At 49.8% G+C, this 27,941-nt stretch overlaps 2 protein-coding genes, 1 long non-coding RNA gene and 2 other non-coding genes across 12 annotated transcripts in view; 1 reads left to right on the top strand and 4 right to left on the bottom strand.

Moving 5' to 3' along the window:
- LOC142025008 (uncharacterized) overlaps nt 1–27,898 on the bottom strand; it is a 35,131-nt gene extending 7,233 nt beyond the window's left edge. Inside the window, exon 1 of the long non-coding RNA XR_012648572.1 lies at nt 27,783–27,898. This is a non-coding gene — a long non-coding RNA (uncharacterized LOC142025008). The remainder of the gene's footprint in view (nt 1–27,782) is intronic.
- Nucleotides 49–15,987, top strand: LOC142024760 (uncharacterized). 5 transcript variants are annotated; one of them, XR_012648520.1, is made up of 3 exons: nt 49–593; nt 3,849–8,477; nt 12,695–15,987. XR_012648520.1 is itself a non-coding variant. In XM_075016961.1 (2 exons), the coding sequence occupies exons 1-2, from the start codon at nt 257–259 to the stop codon at nt 5,759–5,761; spliced, it is 2,247 nt and encodes a 748-aa protein (XP_074873062.1). In that variant the 5' UTR covers nt 49–256; the 3' UTR covers nt 5,762–10,992. The 5 variants fall into 5 exon arrangements, 1 of the variants encoding a protein (XP_074873062.1); XR_012648519.1 differs by lacking the exon at nt 12,695–15,987 and adding an exon at nt 9,009–10,992; XR_012648521.1 differs by lacking the exon at nt 12,695–15,987 and adding an exon at nt 9,568–10,992.
- Nucleotides 11,276–27,855, bottom strand: LOC142024928 (uncharacterized). 4 transcript variants are annotated; one of them, XR_012648532.1, is made up of 2 exons: nt 27,572–27,855; nt 11,276–11,804 (listed from the first exon to the last, which is right to left on the bottom strand). XR_012648532.1 is itself a non-coding variant. In XM_075017284.1 (2 exons), exon 2 carries the CDS (start codon nt 22,383–22,385, stop codon nt 21,579–21,581), a length of 807 nt encoding a protein of 268 aa, XP_074873385.1. In that variant the 5' UTR covers nt 22,386–22,772; nt 27,572–27,855; the 3' UTR covers nt 20,951–21,578. The 4 variants fall into 4 exon arrangements, 3 of the variants coding, with proteins under 3 accessions (XP_074873385.1, XP_074873383.1, XP_074873384.1); XM_075017284.1 differs by lacking the exon at nt 11,276–11,804 and adding an exon at nt 20,951–22,772; XM_075017282.1 differs by lacking the exon at nt 11,276–11,804 and adding an exon at nt 20,951–23,162.
- TRNAR-UCU (transfer RNA arginine (anticodon UCU)) lies at nt 26,502–26,574 on the bottom strand. The gene has a single exon. It is a non-coding gene; the product is annotated as a tRNA-Arg (tRNA).
- Nucleotides 26,650–26,722, bottom strand: TRNAK-UUU (transfer RNA lysine (anticodon UUU)). Its single transcript has one exon. It is a non-coding gene; the product is annotated as a tRNA-Lys (tRNA).
- Nucleotides 27,899–27,941: the final 43 nt, after the last annotated feature.

Raw genomic sequence — 27,941 nt, forward strand, 5'->3', positions numbered from 1 at the left:
CCGCCCCTCCCGCCGCCGGGAGCTCGGGGGTTAACCCCGCCCCCCGCTCTGCCTCCCCGCCTCCTTCGGCCGCTCCGCAGCTCCGGGCTCGGCCGCCCCCGGCCCTGGTGCTCCGCAGCCCCGCGCGGCGCCTTTGGCCGCTTCTCCCGACAGACGCGCCCGGGCCCGGTCACCCTCGGCCCGAGATCCGGCCCAGGCCGCGGCGGAGCCTGCCCGGCGCTGGGGGAGGCGCTCGGAGGTCCCCGGCTGCCCGGGGATGTTCCGCCTCGGCCGCTTGCCCCGAGTTCCGCGTCTGCCCCAGGGAGCGGGTGTGGGGAGCCGGGGGCGCGGAGCGGCTTCCAGCCCGGCTGAGATGTGCCCGTCGCCCTTCTCCCCTGCCACGCGCGGAGCCCCCGCGTCCGGCTCCGCAGCAGCCCCGGCCCTGCAGAGACAGAGCGAGGACATGGCGGTGGCGGCGGCGGCGGCGGAGGCGGTGACCTTGGAGGAGGTGTCTGTGTGTTTCTCGGAGGAGGAATGGGCGCTGCTGGCCCCGGGGCAGAGAGCCCTCTACAGGGAGGTGATGCAGGAGAATTACCAGACCGTGCGCTGGCTGGGTGAGGAGTCCTGTCCCCAGGGGTGTCACAGGCTGGGTTGGGTTCGGTTCGGGGTCCCTCCCTGCCCCTGTCCCCAGTGTGAGCCCCAGGAATCACTGGCTCCCCTGTGAGAGACTGTCCCCTCCACGACCCCTCCTAGGGGAAGCAGGTTCGGGGACATGGCAGTGGTGCTGCTCTTCCCACAGCCCAGGTGTCCATGTGCCTCCCACCATCTGCCTTGGCCGGAGGTGTGAGTGGAGAGGCTCCAGGCAGGAACGGTGGGTACCAGAGGGGAGGAGGGTGCGATTCCTGGAGTCCTTTCCTGTCTGTGAGGTGCTGGTTCCTACCAGTGAGAGGGGCTGAGGGAGGGTGGGTGAGGAAATTCACGCCCTGTCAGCATTCGGTGGGGGGTAGCTCTGTGCTGGATGACCGTGAGGACAGCGCTTCGTGCATTTGAAGCAGTTCTCTTGTGGGATTTGTGGTCTGTTCCTGCCCTGGCACACACTCCATGGGTGACCTTGGGCAAGTCTCTTATGGTATCTCAAAAGTTTGGACCCAGTGCTCTTCCCTATACGTTTGTGTATCACCATTAATTGGTTATCAGTGTAGTTGGCCCAGCTGTGTAAAAGGTGATGGCTTCCCCTACAGGAATTGCCTAGCTATTACCAGGGTGTTTGTCCCTGACCCAGAGGTCTCTGCAGAGCAGGCTATTGCTGCTAACCTGGGAGGATGTGGGCCCAGCTCTCTGCTCAAGAGCTGACAGCCAGGCAGTTAGTTACTCTTTGAAACCAGACTCTTGTAGTGGAAACAGTCGAGATGTGTGCCCGTGTAGAGAATAAAGCAAAGCCAGAAGGCAGTGCAGTATCTAGGAACTAGTGCGTGAGGCACAGCAGTTTTTTATTTAGGGACTGTACAGTTAAACCCACTCAGCAAGGTCATATGCTTGTTGTGTGGGTACTAGTGTGTTTACATTGGTACACGTTGATTCCTTCCCACAGATGCTGAGAATGTGCAGGTTCCCACACATGTGCACAACACACAATGACAGTGTCACACTAAAGAACAAAAGTTTATTTAACACAATGAAGGGAAGTGAGAGACAGGCTAGATCTAGTTACAGGACCTGAGACACAGGGACCCTTCGTAGACAGATGTAGAGCGCTAGCAAGGTGATACAGTCCCAGCGATGGAAAGGGGAGATCTTCCTACCATGCAGGAGAGAGTGAGATACAATATTACAGCATCCAACAAAAGCATTTACCTAACACAAACAGTCGGTGAGTTCTGACCAGACAGTCATGGAACGGGTGGGGTGAGGCGCTCACGCCTGTAAGCCTCTCCCGTTACTGACGCACACCCCAAATTACATTGGAAAAGGCAGATTTTCTCCGAACTCTTCCTTTCCCTCTCGCCTGTCCTGGTCCTTCTCATCTGCCACTTTCAGCTTCTCAGACTTGTCCATTTTCCTCCTCCTCAGCTCCCCTCAAATTTCCACTTTGGTGTTTGGTCCCATCTTCTCCTTCTCTCCCTCGACTCCTCCTCGCACCCCAACCATCTATTTACCCATCATTTTGAAAAGCATGAACTGAAAATACGCAGTGGGCTAAACACTGTTTCTTGGCCATTTTGCTTCATCTGTGCATTCATACCACACGTCCAGTGGTCTCCACATTGTCTCATGCAACCTCTGGACTGTTATTTTTCCCCTCCAATTGGTTTTACATATCAAATATTATTTTGTCAGGGTTCAGAGTTGGTTACCGAATGCTGAACGAGATGGTTTTGAATAACACGTGTGTCAAATGCAGTGTCTCTGATTGTACGGCCCAAAATAATCCCCACCCAGTGACCTTGTCATGAGTAGATATGAGATGGGCGAGATGGAGGCTGACAAGGAGGCTTAGAGATGTTTGTGGGGCCATGAGGCAAAGCAAACATATGTTTTCCTTGTTGACAAGTATTGTGAGGACCAGGACATTTACGGGATTCAAAAGGTACCAGATAAATTCATGGAGGTTAGGTCAATCAAAGGCTATTAGCCAGGGTGGTTAGGAACGGTGTCCTTTTCCCCCATTTGTCGAAGGCTGGAAATGAGTCACAGGAGAGGGATCTGAGAGGGAAGATTCCCTGTTCTGTTCCCTCCCTCTGGGGCATCTGGATTTTCAGTTTGTGTAGCTGATCTGATCTCCTGGGTGGAGCAAGGGGAGGAGCTGTGGGTCCCAGATCTCCAGGGCTGCGGGGATGGGGAGATCATCAGCAACCCACACACAGATGAGCAATCAACTGAAATGACCTGGAAACTGATTTCTGTGTCCTCCTAGCAGATGTCACTGAGGCTGGATGAAAATGCATAATTGACCTGTGTTAAATCCTAGCTGTGTGTTTACCCAGGGTTCCTTCAACCCAAAGCTCTTGGTCCCTTTACTCTGTGTGAGGTGGTGACAGGCGGTAACTCCAGACAGACCAGGCCTTCTGGCCGATAGTGACTGGCAGAAGCAGGAGAACACAAGTGCTATCCCTTAAAGCTGAATTTTATTCAGTCTCAAGCACTTGCGCACACCCCAGCCCTCAGTAATTCCCAAAGGTGCGTGTGGCTCTCCTGTGGCAGAGCAGCAGCCTTCCAAGGGCAAATCTTCCATCTGCTGGTGGGGACCACAAAATGCGTGCAGAGCAAGAGTCCTTAAACAGCCCCTCACGAGGCATCCAACCACCCCAAACTTCCCTTCCCGACTTCTCCCTTAGCACTGCAGTAACACATCCTTCGAGGACCACCTGCTGAGTGAGCCACTGCAAAGCTTAGGCAAGAGGTTGCTTTGCGATCATCCGCATGTGATTGTTCAGAGCCTGCGTTCCTCAAGGCCCTGCCAGGCACCCCCCGGGCACACAGAGAAGTGTCTCAGCACTTTCCATAGAGATCCCATCAGGGAAGATGTAGGGTCAAGCTGCCCTTTTGGTGGCACCCACCCCCCCGCCAGGCTGGTCATGCCAAGGCTGCAGCAGGAGCCGCTATACAGCCTGCAAACTTGGCTGCTTTTAGCTACACGCACTGGGGGGTTGGTTATTCACTGGATTGCCAAAATTTGCCCATCCAAACGGCTGGATTGTCCCCTCTGGGGAAGGGCTGTGAGGAAGGAGGATGAACTAAGCTTATGGTATTTCAACCTCCCCAGCAGTTAGCTGGGGGGAGGGTCTCCCAATTTCTTGTCCACCCCCCCAGCATTTTCTTTTCAGCTCAGCACAGACAATGACTCCTGTCTGGTTCTCTCTCTGTCCCAGCAGGTGAGGGGACACTGCATGAGAACGATGAGGAGAGTCTTCACCTGGAAGGACCAGAGCAGATGGCTCCATGGGAGATGTTACTGGGGAGGTCTGAAGGCCACGTTTTTCAGAGTCCTGAGCACACAGAGACCTGTGAGACGCAGCTTAGCCCAGAAAGGCCGCAGGGAAACCATGCAGGGGAGGGTCAGGGTAACTCCAGCCACAGGAGCGGAAGAGTGAAAAGAGATAAAGAAACCACTCAACAGACATCCCCTCATCCCCAGGGGTTCTCCACTTGCAGTGAGTGTGGGAAAATGTTCCAATGGAGACAGGCCCTTGTTTTACACCAGAGAACACACACAAGAGGGAGACCCTTCACCTTGTCTGACTGTAGGAATAACTTCACTCAGGACTCAAAGGTTATTAGCCATCAGGCAACGCATCCCACTGAGAGAATGTGTGATGGCCCTGACAGTGGGAACAGCCTCCACTGCCCATCAAGTATTACCGAACAGCAGAGAAACCACGGAGCAGAGAAGCCCTTCAACTGCTCGGACTGCGGGAAGAGCTTCACGCGGCGCTCAAATCTTAAACGTCATCACAAAATCCACACGAGGGACAAATGCTTTAACTGCTCGGCGTGTGGGAAAAGCTTCAGGGAACACTCCCACCTGGTCGCACACAAAAGAATTCACACGGGAGAGAAACATTTTAACTGCTCGGACTGTGGGAAGAGCTTCACCCGTCGCTCAAATCTGAACAGTCATCACAAAATTCACACGAGGGACAAACCCTTTAACTGCTCTGAGTGCGGGAAGAGCTTCAGGGAACACTCCCACCTCGTCGCACACCAGAGAATTCACACGGGAGAGAAACCCTATAACTGCTCGGACTGTGGGAAGAGCTTCAGCTGGCACTCCTGCCTCATCCAGCATCAGATACTGCATGCAGGAGAGATGCCCTACAAGTGCTCAGACTGCGGGAAAAGCTTCCTTCGGCGCAAAAGTCTTCTTGATCATCAGACAACCCACACAGGAAAGAAACCCTATAACTGCCTGGACTGCGGGAAGAGCTTCACACGACATTCAAATCTTAATAGACATCACAAAATCCACATGCGGGACAAAGTCTTTAAGTGCTCTGAGTGCGGGAAAAGCTTCAGGGAACACTCCCACCTGGTCGCACACCAGAGAATTCACACGGGAGAGAAGCCCTATAAGTGCTCTGCCTGCGGGAAGAGATTCAGTCGGCGGTCCTGCCTTATCCGGCATCAGATATTGCATGCAGGAGAGATGCCCTACAAGTGCTCAGACTGCGGGAAAAGCTTCCATAGGCGCACAAGTCTTCTCAAGCATCCGAGAACTCACACTGAAGAGAAACCCTTCAACTGTCCTGCCTGTGGGAAAAGCTTCAGTCAGCGCTCGTACCTGGTTAAGCATCAGACGGTACATGCTAGAAAGATTCCTTATAACTACTCTGACTGTGGGAAGAGCTTCCACCAGAGGTCAGACGTTGTTAGACCTAGGCGAATCCACACTGGAGAGAAACGCTTCAGCTGCTCTGACTGTGGGAAAAGCTTCAGTCGGCGCTCCAATCTTAAGAGCCATCTTAAGATCCACACAGGAGAGAAACTCTTTAACTGCTCTCACTGCGGGACAATCTTTAGTCGTCGCTCAAATCTTAAGAGCCATCTTGAAATCCACACGGGAGAGAAACTTTATAACTGCTCTCACTGTGGGAAGAGCTTCCGTCGGAGTTCAAACCTTAGTGATCATGAGAGAATTCACACAGGAGAAAAACCCTTCAGCTGCTTTGTTTGCAGGAAAAGCTTTAGTCAGCGCTCAACCCTTATTCATCATCAGAGAACCCACGCCGGAGAGAAACCCTTCTGCTGCTCTGACTGTGGAGAAAAGCGCCAGTCAGTGCTCTAATATTGATGGTCGTCCTATGATCCACACAGGTGTCATGTGACTGGATTTTTATATTGGATATAGAAGCCCTTTTAGGTGTCCATTGTATCTATTGGCACCAAATATTGTGCTAGAGGCCATGTGAGATTTCTAATGAAAGCTCAGGGTGCTCTGAATCTCTGTTACTTGTATGTCTGTGTTATGGTTGTGTGTAAAGTTGTAGATTTTTGCTCTGTAGCAGTATTAGAAATGTTTTAGTGCCAAGATTCACAGTGGGAGGCGTGATGTCCACCCTGCCCAGGACAGTGGACTGAACAAAGGCCCAGATGGCCAATACTTATGTCAGGAATGTGGTACTATCCTCCTGGGTTGCAGCAAATGGCAACATTGCAGTAACCCACCCGACCATGTGGTCGGCCAAGACCTATAGGAGAAGAAAGGGATTTTCCCTTTGCACCGGAAAAACTAGAAGAGGGGCCCTGGCAGCGACCATCTTTGTTCTTTAGTCCTCATAAGTTCAGTCTCTGTGAACAGGGGCCCCTCCTTTGAAAGGATGCTTGCAAAGGCTTTCCAGAGTCAGTAGATGAAATCACTGGCCTGCGTCAATAGCTGTAACTGATGAATGGAAATTATCACTATAACAATTTTTCTCTCACCTTTATTTTTTTTTTTAATAAATTGTTAGATGTTTAGATGTAAAGAATCTGGCCTTTGGGTGGTGATTTGGGTAAGATGCAAGAGTACATTGACAGGGGGACTGTGGCTGGACCCTCTGGGGCCCTGGAGAATCTGTGTGGAGTTGGTGAAATAGGTTTTAACAACTTCTCACCTGAGTTGGGGGTTGTTGGTCTGGGCTGGTAGAGCAGCTGGGAAGTCTGTGGGTTTGCTTGTTTGACTTCTGGCTGGTCAGTGGGGCTGGCAGAGGTACTTTTGTGGCTGGCTGGACTTGCCTTAATGAGAAGAAAATCCAAGCCTGGGGCTGTAAGTGGCCCAGATTTAAGCAAAGATACCCTGGATTGATTTCCTTAGCTGTGCCCAGAAACCCCATCATAGCCCTTATTGATCATCAGAGGATCCACGCAGGAGAGAAACCCTCCTGCTGCTCTGACTGTGGGGGAAAAGCTTCAGTCAGCACGCAAATCTTAATGGTCATCGTATGGTCCCTATAAGAGAGACACCCTACAACTGACTCTGCCTGTCGGGAAAGGTTCTGTGAAAGCTCATCCTTTGTTAGGGACAGGAGAAACCACACAGGAGAGAAGCCCAACGACTGCCCTGCCAGTGGGAAGAGCTTCAGCTGGCACTCAGACCTTATTCAGTATCCGATATTGCATGCAAGAGGGAGTCCCTACACCTGCTTGGAGTGTGGGAATATATTCCATCAGTATGTAAGTGTTGATCCACAGTGATCCCAAATGAGAGAGAAACCCTTCAGCTGCTCCAACTTGTCACACTATTCCAGGGATTCCCTACCTATGGGTCGTGACCTCAACATGGGGTCACCATTAGATTTTTTTTAAGGATTGTGGGTCTGGGCAGCTCTGAGCTGATTGTGGCTCTTTAAGGAGCCATTTGTGGCTCCCGCCACTCACTCCTCTAGCTCTAAGTCCCTGCCCTACCACGCTGCAATGGAACGCAATTTAATTGGTTCAATGGCTGGCAAGAGAGATCCAGCCGTTAAACCAATTAAATTGAGTCCCATTTTGGTTTCAGGTGAAGTGCCCCAAGGATCAGTTCTAGGTCTGGTTCTGTTGAGCATCTTTATTAATGTCCTGGATGAGGGGATGCACTGCACCCTCAGCAATTTTGAAGATGATAATCAGGTAGGGGGTCAGGTAGATAAATTAGAGAGTAGGGATAGGGTCCAGAGTGACCTAGACAAATTGGAGGATTGGGCCAAAACAAATTTGATGAGGTTCAACAAGGAGAAGTGCAGAGTCCTGCACTTGGGACGGAAAACAACCAAGCACTGCTACAGGCTGGGGGCCGACTGGGTATGCAGCAGTGCAGCAGAAAAGGATGTGGGGATTACAGTGGATGAGAGGCTGGATGTGACAGAACAGTGTGCCCTTGTAGACAAGAAGGCTAATGGCATATTGGAGTGCATTAGGAGAAGTGTTTCCAGCACATCTAGAGAAGTTATTATTCCCCTTTCATTGGCAGCAGGTTGTTTACAGAGTCCAATTTACTTTCTGGAGCTGTTAATGCTCTGCTGTAGTATGCAGTATGGGTTTTTTCAAGCTTCTATACTTTGTGTGAGTATACTAACGAAACAGAATTTTTTTACTCTAGGATACAATAGAAAGGGGAATGCATTGTCGGTTTTTAAACTTTCCATTCTTGCTTAGGCCCAGATTAATGTGTATTGGCATTGGAAGATTCACAAACATCTAACTATCTTGTGGTCAGCAGACCTTCCCTTTTCACTCACTTGGAGCCCAAGAGGCTGCACTTTTTTTTTTGTTTGTTTAATCTGGGACTTGGAAGGGTTAAATTTTACACAGTACTTTTGGCCACAGTTTAGAAGTTTTGTTTTGCTCAGTTTCACTGAGCACCGATGTATTATCCACATACTGTTTTATTTTTCTGTTTGCAACAATCCTTTCTTTTTCGGCTTATGTTTTACAGCGGCGTGAAAGAGTGAGTGAATCACAGTACTTCATAGGCAAAACATCCCATCAGTCTGGCACGTCCTGAAATCCCAAGGCTGTTCAATACTTAGATTCTGGATTTAGAGGTAAATGCCAAAATCCATTTGCCATAGCAAGCACTGTAAACCAGTTGATTTCAGGGGATACTACTACAGGAGCTCCCTGCTTCATGGTTTTATTTTAACCCTCTGTTAAATAGTTAATTTTCATGTTCCATCAGGTTTTCTGACTAGCCAAATAGGTGCTGCATTAGGTACTGAATACTGTGGATTAGTTTTAATTTTTTCACTTTCTTAATGACTTGTTTTAGTGACTTTTTAGCTTCCAGGGACCTGGGCTATTATTTAATATACTGAGGCACCTCCCTTTCTAAATTTACCCAGGTTTGCACCTTCCCAGTATTCTAGGGAATTTACTGCTCAGACATTCCAATGTGGGGGTGGGGGTTGCTTCAATTTATTGCTTTTATAATCTGTGTAGCAAGTCCCACTGGGATCAGAGTTGCATCATCAGTTTCCTTAGTTGCAATAAGAATTTCTTTAATACATATATTTGGAAAATTTAAAATTATTCCCAATCGTTTAATAGTTTTGCTTCAATCAAATTCTGTCCCGCAGAAACAGCATCCTTCTCCAGCATGGTTTGTGCACCAAGCCGCAGAGGTAGCTTACTAGACCACTCCCAACAGGATCATTCAATTCATGAGTTAACACATTCACTTGAGCAGCTTTTGTTACAGCTTTTTCCTCTGACTACTTAGATTTCTTGCTAATCACGCAGGCTTGTAGGCTGTGGTTGCAGCTTCTCATTCTCTCCTGTTGTAACATTTCAGGCAGCACCCACTCATTTTCTCAACTCGCTCCTCTGCCTCTTGCCATTCCACAATCTTTCCGACCCCAGCTGCAGCCACGGGGAGAGAGTTACTGTTACAGCTGAGTTTTTAACGTTGGCTGCAGCTATATTACAAGATAAATTCAATTTTTAATACATTTGATTATTTAACCTTGATATTATGAATTCGTATTAAGTGTCTACAAAGCTTCTTGAAATTTGACCAATCTTTTTTCTGTTGAGTCTCCATATCCCCATTGCCCCGTGCAAGCTGGACAGCATGAGCAGTGCACTGTGGGTACCTTTCCACAGTGCCTTAGTCCTGGTTGCTTGTGGATGTTTCAGACTGGTGTCCCAGAATTCAGAGCACCAGTAACTATGCGAAAAAAGAACCGGAGGTGGCGCCATTTCCTGCTGCGGCATTGCAGTGCAAGCAGAGATCCACAAATGCTCCAAATCATAGCACACATCGTTTCGGCAGCTACACTGGTGGTCATGCAATATTTCCTTCAATTACAAAGCTCGGTGATAGTTCAGTATCATAATGGTGCTGCTGACGACGATGTTTTGGAAGAGCAAATCTCCCAACTGCAGTCCAAGAACTCAGAGCTGCTGGCTGCCCTGGATGCACTGCTGACAGTGGAGCAGTGGCTTTGGACTCATGAGACCAGCACGCATGGGTGGGACTACATTGTTCTGGAGTCCTGGGACGACCAGCAGTGGGTGCAGAATTTTCACATGTACACATCCACTTTTATGGGACTTTGTAATATGCTGGCGCCCGCCCTTAAGCGCAGCAACACCAAAATGAGTCTGGATTTAATGGTTCAGAAGCAAGAGACAATTGCACTGTGGAAATTTGCAACCCCCGACAGTTACCGATCAGTGGCAAATCAGTTTGGGGTGGGCAGATCGACACTGGGGTCCTTGGTGATGGAGGAGGCCCATGCAATATGTCGGCATCTCCTCAGGAAGACTTTGACATGGGAGATGTACAGGCAATACTGGATGGCTTTGCTGCCCAGGGCTTTCCTAACTGTGGTGGGGCCATAGATGGCACACACATCCCCATCATGGCCCCAGCCCACCTGGCCTCAGAGGCTATAAACTGAAAGGGGCACTTTTCAATGATGTTGCAGGGGTTGGTAGATCACAAAGGTCATTTCACTGACATCAACGTTGGCTGGTCAGGGAGGGTTCACCATGTGCTCATATTCCAAAATTCTGGACTGTACAGAAAACTCCTGGATGGGACTTTATTCCCCAGTTGGAAAATCATGACTGGCAACATGGAGATGCCCATTATTATACTGGGCGACCCTGCTTACCCTCTGCTCTCTTGCCTTATGAAGTTCTACACAGGAGCCCTGGACCTCAGCAAGGAAAACTTCAATCACAGACTCAGCAGGTGCAGAATGGTGGTGGAATGCGCCTTTGGCTATTTAAAAGCGAGGTTCAGATGTTTATTGACACATATGGACCTTTCTGAAGGTCATGTCCCCGCCGTGATTACACCGTGTGCTGTTTTGCACAACATATGTGAATCCAGGGGGCAGACTTTCCCATCAGTCTGGAATTCTGAAGTAGAGGCCGTATGCAGGGCTTACTCACAGCCACCTACACAACCATCCACCAGGAACCACGCTGAGGCAGCAGCAATAAGCAATGCTTTAAAAAATAACTTAATGACTGATCGGTAACGCACATGCTACCCAGGTATTCCTCTGACATAATGCCAATAAATCATACCCTGTCTTCATGAATGACTGCTCTTACTTGATGGGAAGGGGTTAAGTTGCAGTAAGTAGAATGCATGTGGGTGGGCAGCTGTGCCTTCAGCCCCCTCCCAACCACCCGGTTCCCTCAGCCACACATCTGCTATGGACCTGGGAGCGTGCTTCCAGCCCTTCCCCAGCCTGCCTGGTTCTGTCAGCCACACATACGCTGTGGACCTGGGCGTATCAGTGGGCAGCTGTGCCTTCAGCCCTCCCCACCCACTGACTGGTTTAATTTGTTCCCCCCCCCGCCAGCCAACTCCTGCATGACATGAAATCACACTGAGCTCAAAGGAAAGATTTTATTTTGCAGGGAGGAGAGGTTGAAGTGGTTGGGAAAAGAAGCCTTTTCCAGTGTGCTTGAATAGCCTTTTGCAGTGGCCTTTGGGGCTGGAGCAGCAGGCTAACTTTTCTCTCCCTCATCGCATGCAGGTCCATGACAACAGGGGGTGGGTGACCTCTCCTTGGGGGACCCTGGCCGGCAGGCATCAGCTCCTGCACTGCTGTGTTCGGAGTCCCTCTGCAGCTGCAGCAGGGAGCGCAGGAGCTCCGTTTGCTCTCTAACTGCTGTTACGAGTTTTGCTGCGGCCTCGCTCTTCTTTGCCTCTTGCTGCTGATGGAAGTCGAGCGTTCCTTGGTTAAACTCAGCTTGACTCCGACACGACTCAGCTGTACTATGACACCACTGAGCAGCATCTTTTCTCAGCTTGGTGTGCTCTGCCTCTGTCTTTTCCATATGTTGCAGGATAAGATCTTGTTTGTACTTCTTTCATCTTCTGTTCTTCTCTGCTGTGCTGGGCATTGGCTCTGGAACATGAAGGTCAAGAGTAAGATACAATTCACATAATGCACTATGAAGTGGAATGAATGGGTCTGCGTCTATCAGGGAAAGTTGCCTTTCTGAAGGCCACTGATGGCTTATTAAGGATGGGACAGTAAGCATGCGTTTCACAATACACCACTTGCCATCACTTCTCCAGCATATTTCTTTGGGGACGTGGTAAGCTATGAGCAACTGTCTGCTTTTCGGGGGACGGGGAGAGTTGCAAAGCAGGGGAAGCCACCAGGTGTCCTGTGGCAGAGAAAAAAATTTTTGGCAATTCCTGGAGCAATCGTCCCCAGTGATCAAAGCTGGGTGGAGGGGAGGGTGAGGAAGGTTTGGATTACAGCCATTGCTCTTTTCCTCCGGGCCACCCAGCTCCTCCAGGTTCACCCCGAAGTCCATACCAGGGCCTCCACAAGTGTTGTAAATCAGTCTGGGCTCTGTGGTGGAGACACTCCCCATAAACACATGCAGCTGTTGATAACAGCGGCATGTCCGTAGAGCTGCCCCAACCACTGGTTGACTTCCCAGACTTTTTGATAGGCTCCACAAAGTTATTTCACCAGCATTGCATTGAATCCTGGGGGTAACCTCAGTTAGTCATCTCACACTGCATAATCATAAATGGCCATGTCTCCCTTGGCCACCCATTGGTCTCCCCAAATAGCAGTAAGATCCAGAATCTCCTGGTGGCTCCACGCTGGGGTTCTCTTGTGACCCTGAGAAGAACGAGGCAGATCACGAACGTAAGTGCTCACAATCGCGTAGATGGCTACTGATGCAATTGCTACCAATCCGGTGTGATGGCTTCCGAGGCGGTGCGCTGCGAAGGGCAAAGGAACTGTTTCATAATGGGCGCCCTTTATATTTGCAGGGCTGGGCGGCTGAATTCCAATTCCAATTCAATCAAAACTTTGTGGGCTTCTTGTGACCGTCTTCCTGCGCACTTAGATGAAGAGCAGAGTACAGCAAAGTGGCCATATATGGAGGGTCACCACACAGTTTTGTGGGATACATACAGGACATGGCTGGAGGCTAATAAGTGTGAATTGATGGCATGGCACTTCCACACTAGCCTTGATTTGCACCTTTACTCAATCTGTAATATCAAAATTTTGTAATTGGCATTTTGGCTCAATAAATGGAGATAATATTAACTGTGAAGCCAGTGACACTTTAATATTGAGCTAACTCTTTGAAATTCAATTTTATCTTGTAGTGCAGGCACAGTCGCTGCTACAGGGGTTCTCTCCTGTGGCTTAAAGGCAGTTTCCATCTTTTCCATCCAGGCACTGCAAGGCAGAGATTTACTTCCAATCTCACGACATACATTCACTCATTCCAGCACTCCGGGGGCAGTGCTCCCAGTCTTTTAATATCAATATTTTGCATCTGCTTCCCTGGTTGTTAGCCTAAGGTAAGTTTGAATCATGTCTGCCTGTTTGGCAGGAGGTTCTCCTGGCAGCCTTGCTACTCCTCAGAGCAGCGATGGCACCAGAGCGTTCAAAATGCTTTTGAGTTACACATTTACCCATCTGAGCAATGTTATTATCAAAACTCAGAGCCTGGCTGCTTATGGGCTCCAATAAAGTCTGTGTAACGCTGGTTTCTAGGCAATATTAATTTCTATTGTCTTTAAGAGTTGTGCACCTTCATGCAACCACACCAAAACTCATCACAATTTTCGAGGAAGGGGGAGACCTAAAGCAGTTAATTCATTACTTCTTAACGCTTCGAGCCTGTCTTTTAACCCTCTGGCTCGAGGTGCCCTTGACTTATTTATCAAACACTTTGTTACCATATTCCCTCATTTAACCAACATTCTTTAAAGACATCCCCTTCCTCCCGGGCAGTTTGGTTTCTCTCTTTTAATAGTCATTTCACAGGGGATCCTTCAGGAGTAAGTTGGGGTGGTAACTGCGAGGAGGCTGACTCTCTCCTTCCCCGGGCGCTTCCCATTTTAACAGGAATTGATCTGGTTTTGGCAGAGATTTTTCCAAAACCCGGTTCTTATATTAAGGTAGTGGTTTTAGTGCGGTAGCCTGTGCCCATGGGTCAATAGAAGAAGGTCCATCTGGCTCATGCCACATGTCCCCCATGCAGCATCAATTACAATTGTCCCCAGTTCCATCTTTTAATTTGTCTAAGGCCTCCTGTTTCTATTTCTGTCCCCACTCTGCCGGCATTGTCAAACCAGCAGCAGTCTGTTGCTTGATAACAGGGGATGGCACAATTATTTTTTTCTTTTGCAAGTTCTTAGCAGCTGTTTTCAATCAATTAAAGGAGAAAAATATTATCTGTTTGGAATGTTTGCAGACCCAGTCCGCAGGGTTAGCACTTTCCAGTGATGTGTTAACTATTGTACCTCCTCTCTCTACGGTCCTTCCCTTTGGAGGCAGGCAGAGTGGTATGTTGTATAAAACAGCTCATTCCAGCATGTGCAAGGTCTGGATTTTTTGCTTTTTTTTTTTTTTTTTTTAACTATTCTTTCGAGCTTCCGTTTCTATCATTGCTTTAGATCGGCCAGTCCAAGCGTCCCCACTTTCTTTTTAAAATTCAAATGCCTTCACCCGCTTCCCCTGCTCTGGCTGGCAATCCAGTGGGTCCATGTCTCATTGAACTCTGGGGATTTTTAAGGGAGGGGTTGTACGGGGGATTCCCTAGCTCTAAGTTTTCTGCCATGTTAGATCACGATTCCTACAGCAGACAGCTCGTTTACTCACCAGATCAGCGGTTGGGGGGTTCACGAATGTACGAAGATATTGTTACCAGTGTGGTGTCTGGACATCTGTTCTCCTCCCTGTTGTGTTGATGACCTTTGGCTGCATGTGTAATTTCCCTCTCCAAATGCCAGGCTGGCTCTGATCACTGCAGACGTCTGAGGTCCCCTCAATAACCACAAATCAAGGGAAGTACGAAGGAACTGGAACTAGGCTTAGTGTCAATAACACTTGGGCTCCAACACCCTGAAGGCCTTAGACAGATCTCAACAGTTTACATGGGTACATTGTGGGGAGGGTTAGCTCAGTGGTTTGAGCATTGGCCTCTGACTCAGACTTGTAAGTTCAGTTCTCCTGGCCCTATGAGATGTGTATCTCAAGTTATTATTATGCATATGCTGTGACCACAGGCGTGACTCAGTTAGGAACATGAAGCCTCTGTCATCACATAGGTCACCTGGCATGCCACAGTTGAGTGATGCTTTTGTACCCAGGTACAAACAGCTTACATGTATATTACGTATCCCAGGAGCCTCCCCTACGTGTAATAAGTTGACACCCCTTGATGTAGTCATATGGCACCTACTAACTTGTAGATGTTGGCACCATCGAAACGTCACTGTCATAATGACCCTGTACTGAACCTGGGTCTGAATGCACCTGGGTGCTAAGCTGTTATCTATGGGGAGGGTCCTGGTACCATACATCATGTCCTGTTACCTTGCTGGAATGTGTTTGTGTATCACAGTGCTTGGTCTTTTGGGGCAGTGTTCTGGGCGGCCCTGTTTCTGCCACATTCCTATGAGCAAGACTTTTCAGTCAGCATAGTTGTTCAGTCTTGAAGTACTTTTACCTTCACTGTTCAGGGCTTTAGCTTTACACCAAGCCTGATTGTTAGGAGCTCTCATTACTACACTACCAAAGGTGTTTATGGACCAAGAAACCATGGCATCAATCCCCTGAGATCAAAGGATGGTACCCAACTCTTGAAAGACAACGAAGTCACTGCTTCTCACGGGAGGGAGCATTATAATGAGATCTTGAACCGCCCCTGCACCGTGGTCCTAGAATCCCTTGACTGAATCCCTCAGCAACCACCCAGAGATGATATCGCAACACTTCCTACCCTGAGTGAGGGTAGGTGAGGTCTAAGGTGCCATCAAAGCAACAAGGCAACCAAACTAGAGGGACTCCCCCCTGAAGACTTCAAAGCAGGGGGACAAGAACTCCACAAATGGCTCCACCTCCTGATTCTCAAGATCTGGGATAGGGAGCAGATGCCACAAAAGATTTCACAGACACACTGATCCTCGTCTTTTCAAGGATGGCAACAGGTTGGACGGTGGAAACATGGCTTCTCTCTCCTGGCAATGTCAGGGGAAATCATAGCTCGAATCCTTGCAGATTGATGCCTGCCACTCTCAGAAGAAATTCTCCCAGAATCCCAGTGTGGCCCCCGGCCATTCTCAGGAACAGTGGGCATGATCTTCACTGCCCGGCAACTGCAAGAAAAATGTCATGAACAAAACCAAGCCTTACACATGAGTTTCATTGACCTGACCAAAGCATTTCACTCAGTCAGTCACAACATTCTGTGAACCATCCTCTCAAAGACCAACTGCTCACAGAAATTCATTAGCATTTCAAGGCTGCTTCACGACAACATGATTGTCCCAGTGTTGAGCAACAGTGGATCCCAAAGCAACCCCTTTGAGTTCAACATGGGAGTCAAGCAAGACTGCATCATTGCCTATCACTGTTCTGCATCTTCATCACCATGAACCTTCACCTCATTGATGGCAAATGTCCAGATGGCACGAAGACTGGCTACAGAATGAACTGGAAGCGTTTCATTCTCAGGAGACTGAAGGCTAAAAGCAAGATCTCCATGGCCTGGATCATGGAGCTCCAGTACACAGATGACAACATGGTTGCTGCTCTTTCTCCCACAGGCCTTCTGAACATTTTAGGTGCCTTCACTGAAGCATACGAGAATCTCAGCCTCACAATGAACATCAAAAAGAACACGATGCTCCACCAACCTTCACCGACAGGACCTTCCACTGAAGTCAGTGGAGAACTGCTGGAAAAGTTGACATTGATGCAGAAATCCAGTATCATCTGAGACGCACAAGTTCTGCTTTTGCCTGCCTGAGACAAAGGGTCTTCAAGAACTGGGACATCTATCCCGAGACAAAGCTCCTTGTGTACCATGCAATGGTTGTTCCAATACCACCATATGCTTGTGAAACCTGGACAACGTACAAGTGTCATTTGAAACCACTTGAACAATATCATCAATACTGTCTCAGGAAAATCCTAAATATCTCTTGGGAGGAAAAGCGCACGAACATTAGTGTCTTGGAAGACAAACATGATCAGCATTGAAGCCATTATCGTTTATCAACAACTTTGTTGGATTGGTCATGTGGTTTGGATGTCTGATCAGTGCTGCCCAAAATAGATTCTGCTTTCCGAGCTGGAGGAAAGACAGAGGAGCACAGGGGGCCAGTGGAAGCGATATAAGGACATGCTGACGGCGCATGTGAAAAAGTGCAGCGTCAGTGGTGACACTTGGGAGAACCTTGCCCAAGAGCGTCCCCACTGGAGAATGGTAATCCTTGAGGGGGTGGCACAATTTGAGAGGTCCCACAGCAGCGCAGATAAGGAGAGGCAGAGAAGAAGAAAAGTGTCAAAAACTGCCCTGTGCCCCTCCAGCGCCTCCCAACACCTGTCCATTCTGTGATAAGATCCGTGGCTCCAGAATCGGTCTGAGCAGCCATCAATGGACTCAAAAATAGGAGATTGGCATGAAGACATCCTGCTCATTATCAAGTGACCGACGAGGAGAGGCTGTTCTCAATAGAGAGGGATAGTAGACCAAGGAGAAATGGTCTCAAGTTACAGAGCGGGAGGCGTACATTGTATATTAGGAAAACCTATTTCCCCTGGAGGGTGGTGAAGCACTGGAATGCGTTACCAAGAGAGGTGGTGGAATCTCCATCCCTAGAGGTTTTTAAGTCCCAGCTTCCCAAAGCCATGGATAATTAGGGATGATTTAGTCAGGACTGGTCCGGCTTTAGGCAGCGGGCTGGTGTCGATGACCTCCTGAGGCCCTTTCCAGTGCTAAGACTCTATGATTCTATGACAGTCTGAGAGTTAAGGTGCTTGGATGCTCCCCTAAGAAATGACAGATCCCTTGGCTAAAGTAGGCAAGAAGGCACTTGAATAGGTCTCCTACATCCTGGATTTGTGCCCAAGCCCTAGGAAGGAGATGCCACCACTGCAGAGTCCAGCAGCCTCTGAGAACATCTACAGGAGGGGCCCTCTCATCAGCAGATGGTCTCGCTTCCATGGCTCATGAATGGGGAACAGAGATATGCGCCGATTTCCAGAAAAGGGGTGGGGCTGAGGACAGACCACTCCCGTCAGCACACCACACAGGCAAGCTTACGTGGTGCCCCCTGTAAAATGCAGGGGGATGGGGGGGATCCAAGTCTAATGCCCCTGTCCCTCCTCGCTCATTTTATAAGGACCTGCATCACATAACTCAGCCCTCTGCGGATTGCGCTGCACTTTCTCTGATATACCAGGTACCCAAGAGTCGTACATTTGCGACACTCGCTGTCACAAAGCTCGAGTCCACTGGTGGATTCCAGCCTAAAACACTGGGGGGGGATGAGAAGTCGCAGCAGGCAAGCGAATGGTGGGCTTAGGTGTGGAACGTCAGACCGAAATGAAGTGACTGAACACCAAACGCTCAGATTTCCTGACAGCTCCCGTCCTGATGTGGGAATCTGATCTCAGCCTCTCGCTCTGCACGGCTCTGTTCCCGTTAGGACACTGCACCGCCTGCTGTCGGAACGTGCAGGTCCTCCCTACGCGGCCACGGAGCCACGCCGGACCCCCTGAGATTTGTAGGGATAAGGAAAAATGTTATTCGTGTGGCCCATCCCTGGCTAGCAAACGTCTGCAGTGGGCGTCCTGCCTGGATGTGCTTACAACTCAGGCGGGACGAGCTGTGCTAGAAGGCTTTCCCGCACCCCGGCACCCTACCCCGAGGATCTCTGAGGTTTGCTGAAGGCTGAGCTTTCACTAAACTCTTCCCAACCCCAGAGCATTTAAAGGGGTTTTCCCTGTGTGGATTATTGGAAGGACAGCAAGGACTGACCTCCACTTGAGGCTTTTCCTGTCCTTAGTGGCTCATGGGGTCTCTGAACGGTTCCTCAGTGGGTGTGAATTGTGTGAGGTCTATTCTGATTTCAGTGCCAACTGGAAACCTTGCCACACACAGAGCACTTGGAGGGGTTCGCCCCTGTTTGGATTTCCTTACAGCTCAGTGCCTGGTTGAGGTGACTCACACTTTTCACGCTGTCAGAGCACAGAGGGTTTCTGTCCTAAGTGGGTTCTCCTATACCCAATGAAGTCTGAGCTCTGACGCAACATTTTCCCACTGTCAGAACAATTATAAGCTTTCTGGCCCACGTGGGTTCTCTGATGTTCTGCAGCCCATCAGCTCTGACTGAAACTTCTCCCTCCATCAGGGCAGGTACAGGGCTTCTTTCATTTGTGGGCTGTACGACGACTATTCAGATTAGAAAAGCAGTTCCCAAACTTTTTGTGACAGCAACCCATTTTGACAATTCAGTGAGACTTGTGACCCAAGGGAATCCAAAACCGGAGGTTTGGAGAGGTTCTCGCCTGGGGAAAAAGCCCCTCACTTAATCCCCTCACAGCCCCAAACCGCCCCCCATTGCACCCAGACTTAAACCCCTCAGAACCCCAAACCGCACCCCCATCTTCATCACAGGAACATCACTGCTGCCCCTGCTGCTGCTTTGCTGAACCCTCTCCAATGTGTCTACATCCTTTCTATACTGGGGGGCCCAGAACTTGAGTACTGCATGAAGATGTGGCCTCACCAGTGCCAAGCAGAGAGGAATAATAACTTCTCCAGATCTTCTGGATATGATTCTCTTAATGCACCCCAATGAGCCGTTAGTCTTCTTGGCTCACATCCAGCCTCTCATCCCCTGTAGTCCCCAGGTCTTCTTCTGCTGCACTGTTACTTAGCCAGTCAGTCTCCAGCTTGTAACAGTGTGTGGGATTCTTCTGTCCCAAGTGAATGACTCTGCACTTCTCCTTGTTGAACCTCATCAAATTTCTTTTGGCCCAATCCTCCAATTTGTCTAGGTCACTCTGGACCCTACTCCTACCCTCTAGTGTATCTACCTGACCCCCTACCTGAGTGTCATCTGCAAAATTGCTGAGGGTGCAATCCATCCCCTCATCCAGATCATTAATAAAGATGTTGAACAGTACCAGCCCTAGACCTGATCCTTGAGGCACTTCACCTGAAACCAAAATGGTCCTGAAATGGGACTCAATTTAATTGGTTTAATGGCCAGATCCATCTTGCCAGCCATTAAACCAATTAAATTGAGTTCCATTTCAGTGTGGCAGGGCAGGGACTGGGAGCTAGAGGAGTGAGTGGCGGCAGTGGTGGGAGCCACCAATGGCTCCTTAAGGAGCCACATGCGGCTTGTAGTTGCCCAGCCCGCAATCCGTAGAAAATCTAATGGTGACCCATGTTTGGGTCGCACATCATAGGTTGGGAATCCCTGGATTAGAGCCACAAGTTGGAGCATCTGAAGGGTTTCTCTCTCATTTGGGTTCTCTGAGGATCAAGAAGACTTGCATGCCAATGGAAGCTTCTCCCACAGTCCGAGCAGTTGTATGGAGTCTCTCCTGAGTGCAGTATCTGATGCTGAATAAGGTGCGAGTACTGGCTGAGGCTCTTCCCACAGGCAAGGCAGTTGTTGGGCTTCTCTCCTATGCCTAACAAGGTGTGACCTTTGACAGCGCCCTTTCTCGCAATCAGAGCAGCTGCAGGGTTTCTCTTTTATGTGGATCATATGATGACCATAAAGATTTTCATGCCGACTGAAGCTTTTCTCAAAAGTCAGAGCAGCAGAAGGATTCCTCTCCCACATGGATCCTCTGATGATCAATAAAGGCTATGATGGGCTTCCTGGGCACAGCTAAGGAAATCAGCCCAGGGTATCTTTGCTTAAATCTGGACCACTTACAGCCCCAGGCTGGGATTTTCTTCTCATTAAGGCAAATCCAACCAGCCACAAAAGTACCTCTGCCATCCCCACTGGGCAGCCAGAAGCCAAACAAGCAAACCCACAGACTTCCCAGCTGCTCTACCAGCCCAGACCAATAACCTCCAACTCAGGTGAGAAGTTGTTAAAACCTATTTCACCAACTCCACACAAATTCTCCAGGGCCCCAAAGGGTCCAGCCACAGTCCCCTGTCAATGTACTCTTGCATCTTACCCAAATAACCACCCAAAAGCCAGATCCTTTACATCTAAACATTTAAAGGTTATAAACAAAAAAAAAAAAAGAACAAGGCGAGAGAGAAAACGTTTTAAAGCAATACTTTACATGCATTAATTACAACTATTGATGGAGGCCAGTGATGTTATCTGCTGATTCTTGAAAATATTTGCAAGCATCCTTTCAAGGGATAGGCGCCATAGTCCAGAAACTGAAGAACAAAGATGGTCCCTGCCAGGGCCACTTTTATAGCTTTTCTATACAAAGAGAAAATCCCTTTCTCCCCCATAGCTCATGGCTTACCACATGACCAGGTGGGTTACTGTACTTTTGCCATTTGTTGCAGCCCACGAGGAAAGTACCACATTCCCAATACGAGTATTGGCCATCTGGGCCTTTGTTCAGTCCATTGTCCTGGGCAGGGTGGAGATCACGCCTCCCATTGTGAATCTTGGCAATAAAACATTTCAGCTACAGAGTTAAAATCTATAACTTAACATACAAACCTCATACAGACATATAAGTAACAAAGACAGATTCAGGGCAGCCTCAGATTTCATCAGAAACCTCACATTGGCACCAAATATTGTGCCAGGGGCCAATAAATATGATGGACACCTAAAATGGCTTCTATATCCAATATAAAAATCCAGTCACATGACACCTGTGTGGATCATATGATGACCATTAATATTAGAGCACTGACTGGCGCTTTTCTCCACAGTCAGAGCAGCAGAAGGGTTTCTCTCCTGCGTGGGTTCTCTGATGATGAATAAGGGTTGAGCGCTGACTAAAGCTTTTCCTGCAAACAAAGCAGCTGAAGGGTTTTTCTCCTGTGTGAATTCGCTCGTGAACACTAAGGTTTGAACTCCGATGGAAGCTTTTCCCACAGTGAGAGCAGTTAAAAAGTTTCTCTCCTGTGTGGATTTTAAGATGGCTCTTAAGATTTGAGCGCCGACTGAAGCTTTTCCCACAGTCAGAGCAGCTGAAGCGTTTCTCTCCAGTGTGGATTCGCCTAGGTCTAACAACGTCTGACCTCTGGCAGAAGCTTTTCCCGCAGTCAGAGCAGTTATAGGGTGTCTTTGGAGTATGTAGCTTCTGATGCTTAACCAGGTACGGGCACCAACTGAAGCTCTTCCCACAGGTAGAACAGTTGAAGGGTTTCTCTTCAGTGTGAGTTCTCTGATGATCAAGAAGACTTGTGCACCTATGGAAGCTTTTCCCACAGGTGGAGCACATGAAGGGCATTTCTCCTGCATGCACTATTTGATGCCAGATAAGGCAAGACCGCTGGCTGAATCTCTTCCCACATGCAGGGCACTTATAGGGCTTCTCTCCCGTGTGAATTCTCTGGTGTGTTACAAGCTGAGTGTGTTCTCTGAAGCTTTTCCCACACTCAAAGCTCTTAAAGACTTTGTCCCTTGCGTGGATTTTGTGATGACTGTTAAGATTTGAGCGCCGGGTGAAGCTCTTCCCGCAGTCTGAGCACTTGTAGGGCATCTCTCCTGCATGCAGTATCTGATGTTGGATGAGGTACGAGCGCTGGCTGAAACTCTTCCCACAGTCCAAGCAGTTAAAAGCTTTCTCTCCCGTGTGAATTCTCTGGTGTGCGACCAGGTGGGAGTGTTCCCTGAAGCTTTTCCCACATGCTGAGCAGTTAAAGCATTTGTCCCTTGTGTGGATTTCGTGATGACGTTTAAGATTTGAGCGCCGGGTGAAACTCTTCCCACAGTCCGAGCAGTTGAAGGGCTTCTCTGCTCCGTGGTTTCTCTGCTGTTCAGTAATACTTGATTGCCAATGGAAGCTGTTCCCACTGTTCTCACTGTCAGGGCCGTCACATGTTTTCTCAGTGGGATGTGTTGCCTGATGGCTAATAACCTTTGAGTCCTGAGTGAAGTTATTCCTACAGTCAGACAAGGTGAAGGGTCTCCCTCTTGTGTGTGTTCTCTGGTGCAAAACAAGGGCCTGTCTCCATTGGAAGATTTTCCCACACTCACTGCAAGTGGAGAACCCCTGGGGATGAGGGGATGTCTGTTGAGTGGTTTCTTTAATCTCTTTTCACTCCTCTGCTCCTGTGGCTGGAGTTACCCTGCCCCTCCCCTGCATGGTTTCCCTGCTGCCTTTCTGGACTAAGCTGCGTCTCACAGGTCTCTCTGTGCTCAGGGCTCTGACAAACACAACCTTCAGGCCTCCCCAGTAACATCTCCCATAGAGCCACCTGCTCTGGTCCTTCCAGGTGAAGACTTTCCTCATCGTTCTAATGCAGTGTCCCCTCACCTGCTGGGACAGAGAGAGAACCAGACAGGAGTCATTGTCTGTGCTGAGCTGAAAGGAAAACACTGGAGGGGACTAGAGAACGTGGGGGACGCCCGGCCAAACAACAACAGGGAGTCTGAAATACCATAAGCTCAGTTCATCCTTCTTCCTCACAGCCCTTCCCCAGAGGAGAGAATAAAGCCCTTTGGAGAGGCAAATTTTGGCAAACCAATGAAATAATCAAACCCTGAGTACTTGTAGCTAAAATCAGCCAAGTTTGCAAGCTGTAAATTGGGTCCTGCAGCAGCCTTGGCAGGAGGAAGGTGGGGCGGGGGAGCGTTGGGTGCCACCAAAAGGGCAGCTTCACTCCACATCCTCGCTCATGGGAGCCCTATGGAAAGTGCTGAGACACTTGTCTGTGTGCCTGGGGGTGGGTCTGGAGGGCCTGGAGGAACGCAGGCTCTGAACAACCACTTGCAGATAATCAGAAGGAAGCTACTTGCCTAAGCTTTGCAGTGGCTCTCTCAGCAGGTGGTCCTCGAAGGACGTGTTACTGCAGTGCTACGGGAGAACTCGGGAGGGAAAGTTTGAGCTAGTCAGATGCCTCATGAGGACACTCCCACTGGATGTATTTGTGGTCCCCCCAGCAGATGGAAGATTTGCCCTTGGAAGGCTGCAACTCTGCCACAGGAGAGCCACATGCACCTTTGGGAATTACTGAGGGCTTAGGGGCGCTTTACTCCCCTGTCACAGGTGTGTGCAAGTGCTTGAGATTGAATAAAATTCAGCTTTAAGGGATAACACTTGTGTTCTGCTTCTGCCAGTCACCTATCGGCCGGATGGCCTGGTCTGTCTGGAGTTACCGCCTGTCACCACCTCGCACAGAGTAAAGGGACCAAGAGCTTTGGGTTGAAGGAACCCTGGGTAAACACACAGCTAGGATTTAACACAGGCTGAAGGGTCAGTCAGGCTGGATGAAAATGTGCAAATGACATCTGCTAGGAAGACACAGAAATCAGTTTCCAAGTCACTTCAGCTGAATGTTCGCCTGCGTGGCTGTTGCTAATGATCTCCCCTGCCTCGCCGCCCTGGAGATCTGGGACCCACAGCTCCTCCCCTCGCTCCGCCCAGATCATCACATCAGCTTTGGAAAGTGGAAATCCACATGCCCCAGAGGGAGTGATCATAACAGGAACGCACAGAGTGATCCCTCTCCCGTGACCCATGTCCAGCCTCTGACAAACAGGGGCAAGAGATACGATTCCTACCCATCCTGGCTAATAACCACTGATGGACCTAAGCTCCATGAATTTATCTACTTCCTTTTTTGAACCCTGTTGTAAAAGCCCTAGTCCCTGCAACACTTCTCGAGGAAAATGCACATTGCATTGCCTCCCTGCCCATCCACGACCCTACGGTGTCTCTAAGCCTCCTTGTTGCCTTCCATCTCACCCTGCTCAGGACGGCCACATGTGGAGTATTGGCTGGGGAGTATTCTGGGACGTACAGTCAGAGACACTGCATCTTGACAAATGTGTTATTGAAAACTATCTCATTCAGCGTCCAGTAACCAACTCTGAACCCTGACAAAGCAATATTTGATTTGTAAAAGCGACTGGAGGGGAAAAGTAACTGTTCAGAGGTTGCATGAGACAATGTGGAGACCACTGGACATGTGGGGCATGAATGGATGGATAAAGCAAAACAGCCAAGAGACAGTGTATAGCCCATTGAGTATTTTCAGTTCATCTTTTCTGAGGTCATGGTTAAACATCTTCCTGTACAGAGACTGCAAGGAAGGGAAGGGGAGGCCGTGTGGAGCCCTAAGCATAACTAACAGTGTGAGCCAAGGGCTGGGAACCACAATGGGCTGGGCCTTGGTGGAATGGTAGCACAGTCGGTGTCAGCTAACCACCCAGGTAAGCACATCCCTGAGCGGTGAGGAGGTACAATAAACACCCAGGTCTCTGCAGGAACTACAAACACACGCCCCTCAGAGGAGCTCAGTGACCCCTGTGGAAATCGGGGGGGGGCGGGCAAGAAGGGATAGCAGTGTCAACTTACAAAACAACTTCGTCTAACAGTAGCATAAGGGTGGTAGCCACATACTGAGCGTCAGGTAAAGCTGATTGGCTGAACATCTGCTACCCAGGCAGAGCGCACTCAGCCTGGGAAAGCTGGCCAGTCAGAGACTAGCAGATACCGAATGTAAGGAGCCAGCTGGCCAGCTTGTGGGTGGAGTGCGAGGAGGAGTCAAGAGAGAGGAGGAGAAGATGGGAGCACGGAGCAGATGAAAAGCGAATGTTTGAGGGGAGCTGAGCGGAGGAGAAGGAAAATGGACAAGGCTGAGAAGCCAAAAGTGGCAGATGAGAAGGACCAGGATGGGTCATAGGGCAAGGAAAAGTTCAGAGGAAATCTGCCTTTTTCAATGTTATTTGGGGTGTGCGTCAGTAACCTTAGGTGCTTATGGTTGTGAGCGCCTCACCCCACCCGTGCTGTGACCTTCTGGTCAGAACTCACCAACTCGTCGCGTTAGGTAAATGCTTTTTGTTGGATGATGTAATATTGTATCTCACTCTCTCTTCCATCGCTGGGACTGTATCACCCCGCTGGTGCTCTACATCTGTCTATGAAGGGTCCCTGTATCTCAGGTCCTGCAACTAGATCTAGCCTGTGTCTCTTACTTCCCTTCATTGTGTTAAAGTTGCTTTTGTTCTTTGGTAACAGAGGGAGCTGTGCTATCTATATACTATCAAAATAAAAAGCAGTCAAGTAGCACTTTACAGACTAGCAAAATAATTTATTAGGTGGTGAGCTTTCGTGGGACAGACGCACTTCTTCAGACCAGAGCCAGACCAGAACAGACTCAAGATTTAAGGCACAGAGAACCAAAAACAGTGATCAAGGAGGACTGGTTTATCCTCCTTGATTATTGTTTTTGGTTCTGAGTCTGTGCTGGTCTGGCTCTGGTCTGAAGAAGTGGGTCTGTCCCACAAAAGCTCATCACCTAAAATTATTTTGCTAGTCTTTAAAGTGCTACTTGACTTTTGTTCTTTAGTGTGAGACTGTCATTGTGTGTTGTGCAAGTGTGTGGGAACCTGCATGAACACTGCACACAATCACAAGGCTGGAAGGGACCTGAGGAGGTCATCTAGTCCAGTCCCCTGCTTCAAGCAGGATCAACCCCTACAATCAACCCAGGTAGGACGTGAACCCGCAATCCCAAGCTCCAGAGGCTGATGCCTTATCCATTAGGTCTCAAAAAGCACCCCTTGCATATGATTGCTCAAGCAAGCCTGTCTGGTTTTGAAAGCCCACAGCCACATTTACCTTCAGATTGACAGTAGGGAAAGAAGGCTTTACCCCAGGTAGGATCTGAACCCACAATCCTTGGCTTAGAAGGCCAATGCCTTATCCATTAGGCCACTGGGGTACAGAGTAGCAACCAACAGATGGGCCATCTCCAAGGAACTTCCAGCTGAATGTGCCCAAGCAGGAGAGGAAACCTCACCTGACCAGGGACTTGAACCCTAGGCCCTCAGATTAAAAGTCTGACGCTTTACTGACTGAGCTAGCCAGGCTCACAAAAAGCTTACAGCATCCAGTATGTGTCTCCCATCCAAGTACTAACCAGACCCAACCCTGCTTAGCTTCCGAGATTGGGCACATTCAGGGTGGTATGGCCATAGACAAATGGAGGCTAGTGGGTCTTTTTTTTTTTTTTTTTTTTTTTTTTAAATTCTCAGTGTCTGGCACATCTGTGGGAAGGGATCAGCATGTACCAATATAACACCTCTGTAGCGCCCACACAACAAGCACATGACCTTGGTGAGTGGCTTTAATTGCGCAATCTCTAAATGAAATACTGCTGTGCCTCACGCACTAGCTCCTAGATACTGCACTGCCTTCTCGCTTTGCTTTACTCTCTACGCACCGGCGCACCTCGCTGCTGTTTCCACCACTAGAGTCTGGTTTCAAAGGGTAAATAACTGCCTGGCTGTCAGTTCTTGAGCTGAGCCCACATCCTCCCAGGCAGAACATGGCCAGGATGGTGGGGAAGCACATGGAGACTTCAGGAACCGCACCCTCCTCCCAGGGGTGCAGCACACTGGCCCAGGGGTACCCTGCAGGCACTAACAGCAGCTGGACCCAGCCCCACAGCTCTGGTATCTGCTGTTCCTGCCTGCACCCTCCACTCACACCTCCGGCCAAGGCAGATGGTGGGAGGCACATGGACACCTGGGCTGTGGGAAGAGCAGCACCACTGCCATGTCCCCGAACCTGCTTCCCCTAGGAGGGGCCGTGGAGGGGACAGTCTCTCACAGGGGAGCCAGTGATTCCTGGGGCTCACACTGGGGACAGGGGCAGGGAGGGACCCCGAACCGAACCCAACCCAGCCTGTGACACCCCCGGGGGACAGGACTCCTCACCCAGCCAGCGCACGGTCTGGTAATTCTCCTGCATCACCTCCCTGTAGAGGGCTCTCTGCCCCGGGGCCAGCAGCGCCCATTCCTCCTCCGAGAAACACACAGACACCTCCTCCAAGGTCGCCACCGCCGCCGCCGCCGCCGCCATGTCCTCGCTGTGTCTCTGCAGGGGCCTCGGGCGGGGGGCCGTGCAGGGGAAGGGGCTGTCCCGTACCTGCGCCCGCCGGCAGGTCCCCGCGCTCCGCTCCCGAGCCCCGCCCCGCCCAGCTGCCGGGTGTGCCGGGGCGTCCCGCTGGGGGAGCGGCTGCGCGGCACGTGGGCCGGACTCACGCCCCGCCCCGCCCCGCCCCGCCCCTGGCTGCGTCTCGGGCGC

The sequence above is a fragment of the Carettochelys insculpta genome, chromosome 22 (assembly GCF_033958435.1).
Source record: "Carettochelys insculpta isolate YL-2023 chromosome 22, ASM3395843v1, whole genome shotgun sequence".
NCBI lineage: Eukaryota > Metazoa > Chordata > Testudines > Carettochelyidae > Carettochelys > Carettochelys insculpta.

What these genes read in the sequence shown, in the direction of transcription:
- LOC142024928 (XM_075017284.1), bottom strand. Translation starts at nt 22,385, where the DNA reads ATGCCCTACAAGTGCTCAGACTGCGGGAAGAGCTTCACCCGGCGCTCA.
- LOC142024760 (XM_075016961.1), top strand. Translation starts at nt 257, where the DNA reads ATGTTCCGCCTCGGCCGCTTGCCCCGAGTTCCGCGTCTGCCCCAGGGA. An exon ending in CCAGACCGTGCGCTGGCTGG is followed by an intron (nt 594 to 3,851) that starts GTGAGGAGTCCT and finishes CTGTCCCAGCAG; the next exon opens with GTGAGGGGACACTGCATGAG.